Below are 2285 nucleotides of genomic sequence, written 5' to 3'. Positions count from 1 at the left end.
TTAGCCTCATAAAGGAAGGTCCAGGAAGGGGTCTTAGCACGTCTGCAGATTCTGAACGGGCTTCAGCACAAGCCCTGTGCTCGGGGGGCATTTAAAACACTAAAGTTGCCAAAGAAAAAGCAGAAAAGTACAGGAATAAAAAACAAAAACCGCACATTGCTTGCCATCGGAGGGCGTTGCCCTGGTCAGCGCCAGGTGGGATCGTGTGTGTTTGGTGACGCCTTTTCTGTCACTCGAGCATGCAAATGCCTATGCATGACCGTGACTCTCAAGCCTCGGTGAGTGTGGGCGCGGGCGTGACAAGGTGTAGGCAGCCGGCGAAGTGGCCGACACGGTGTCTTCGGTGAATCGGCAAGACCGACTGTGCGTTGTCGGAGGAGAGGGACCATCTCCAGCCGTGCCTGGCCACGCGGCATGCAGGGTCCTGTGGCTCCCGTTCACGCTGTGACCTGGGCTCCTTCAGAGGGAGACCGTGCAACAGGTGACACAGGTCCCTTCCACCTCCGGGGCCCTCCGGTCCCGAGCTTGGGCGATTACATGTCAGAATGGCACGGGCCTTTCTGATTTGAATGGAAGTTTCTGGAAGGCCTAGTTCCGGCGGACACGCCGCCCTCCCGGAGTCTGTTTTGGGACTAAGCACCTGGTGGGTCGGTTGCTGCTTTCATTTTCCTCGGCTGGGCACTTGGATGACGTCAGGATGACGAGAAGTGACCTTGTAGCTGGCGGCTGACGTGATTCGCCGGCCTGTCGGCTGACCCAGCAGTAATGAGTCACTGGCAAAGAGGTTGTCCCCTGCTGGCGTTTCTGCCCGGGGTTCCTACAATTCTGCAACATGGAGGCAGAGCCGGCTACCTGGCCCGGAGTGGTTCCATGCAGCGGCAGAGGGGACATCCTGATACGCACGGTCGGCCGAGCCGAGGTCTGGCTCCCTGGGCCGCTGGCTTTGTCTTGCGTGCAGGAAATTCAAGACAGGACAAGTCACTCGTAAGATGCGTCGCACGAGGCATCTACTGGAGCCCTCCACATCGTAGACGCGTAACTCCCGGTGTCGTTTGCGTTTCCTCTTAGAAAAGTACAACCCGCCAGCCAACATCACGATCCGCTACAACGGGTCCTGCCACGTCATCCGCTGGGACAACCCTGAGACGAGGTTTGAAATGTCAAGTCACATGTTGTGTTACGAACTGGACATCCAACGCCAGGTAAGGACCCCAGCCCTCGGCGAAGCGGCACAGGCCCCCGTCCCCACGCTGGGTGCCATGGGGAGCCGGGTCCTCACCTCCGAGAATGCGACCCCGCTCCCCGAGGCTCCCCCGTGTCACTCCGTTACCCTGTCTTTGCCGTGAAGCTGCCGTGCGTGACTTTCGGCGAGGTCCGCCTGTTGACTCCTCCGTCGCATAATTTCGGGGTCACAGCTAGAGCACCCTTCCGCGCAGCCCACGTTGTGAATCTCAGACTTTCCCAGTTTGAGCTCTCAGAGTTCGGTCTTTAATGCACTGTGAGATATTTTCGTACTGCGTGTGTGGCAGAGTGTGCAGCTTCATTGAGCACGTGGACGTCCGTTTGGCCAGCGCCCTTGGTGGACAAGACTGTCCTTTCCCGTCCCCACGGTGAGGGTCCCCTCGTCGGAAATCATTAGAGTGTGAACGAGGGTTTCTTTCTGGGCTCAGCCGTCTGTTCTGTCGGCCTGTATGTCTGTCTGGCTTTGTGAGGGGGCCACACGTTTTTGACAACCAGTAAGTTCTGAAGTCAGCAGGCGTGACATCGCAGCTCAGCGTCCTTCCCCAAGGCCGTCCTGGCTGCCTGGCGCTCTGCGCATTGCTGTCAGCGACGCTCCGTGGCCTTCAGCCTTCTGACTGCTGCTCTGTGGCCTCTGCTAAACGTGTTTGTAGGGATTTTATTCTTTCTGATGTGGTCGTGACTGGAACTTTTTTTAAACTTTATTTTCAGATTGTTCACGGCTGGCCCCTTTTGGTATTTCTATTTTTTTTTTCTTCCTTTTAAGTAGACGTGATTTTTTGAGAGTTTTAGGTTCAGAGCAGAATCGAGCGCCAAGCGCAGAGAGTTGCCGCGTACCCCCGTCCGCCCCCCCATCCCCGCACAGCCTCGCCCATTCTCAACACCCCCCGGCGGAGTGACACGGTCCTTATGAAAGAGGAAGCAAGCGTGACGCGTCAGCCTCCCCCGCAGTGCATGGCGATGAGCTCACTCTAGGTGGTGCGCACTCTGTGGCTTAGGACAAATGCATAATGACCACGTGTCCACGATCACAGCGTCGCATGGGG

General features: G+C 57.3%; 1 protein-coding gene across 1 annotated transcript in view; it reads left to right on the top strand.

The window, feature by feature from the left end:
* The window catches only part of LOC105308003 (granulocyte-macrophage colony-stimulating factor receptor subunit alpha-like), a 3720-nt gene extending 1869 nt beyond the window's left edge, over positions 1-1851 (top strand). The window contains exon 2 of the mRNA XM_011383701.2: positions 1069-1851. Coding sequence (XP_011382003.1) covers positions 1069-1346 — 278 coding nt within the window. The 3' untranslated portion in view covers positions 1347-1851. The remainder of the gene's footprint in view (positions 1-1068) is intronic.
* Positions 1852-2285: the final 434 nt, after the last annotated feature.

Source organism: Pteropus vampyrus, unplaced genomic scaffold (assembly GCF_000151845.1).
Source record: "Pteropus vampyrus isolate Shadow unplaced genomic scaffold, Pvam_2.0 Scaffold538, whole genome shotgun sequence".
NCBI classification, from domain to species: domain Eukaryota; kingdom Metazoa; phylum Chordata; class Mammalia; order Chiroptera; family Pteropodidae; genus Pteropus; species Pteropus vampyrus.
Note: the sequence above shows the minus strand (reverse complement) of the source record. Positions and strands in the feature narration are given on the sequence as shown.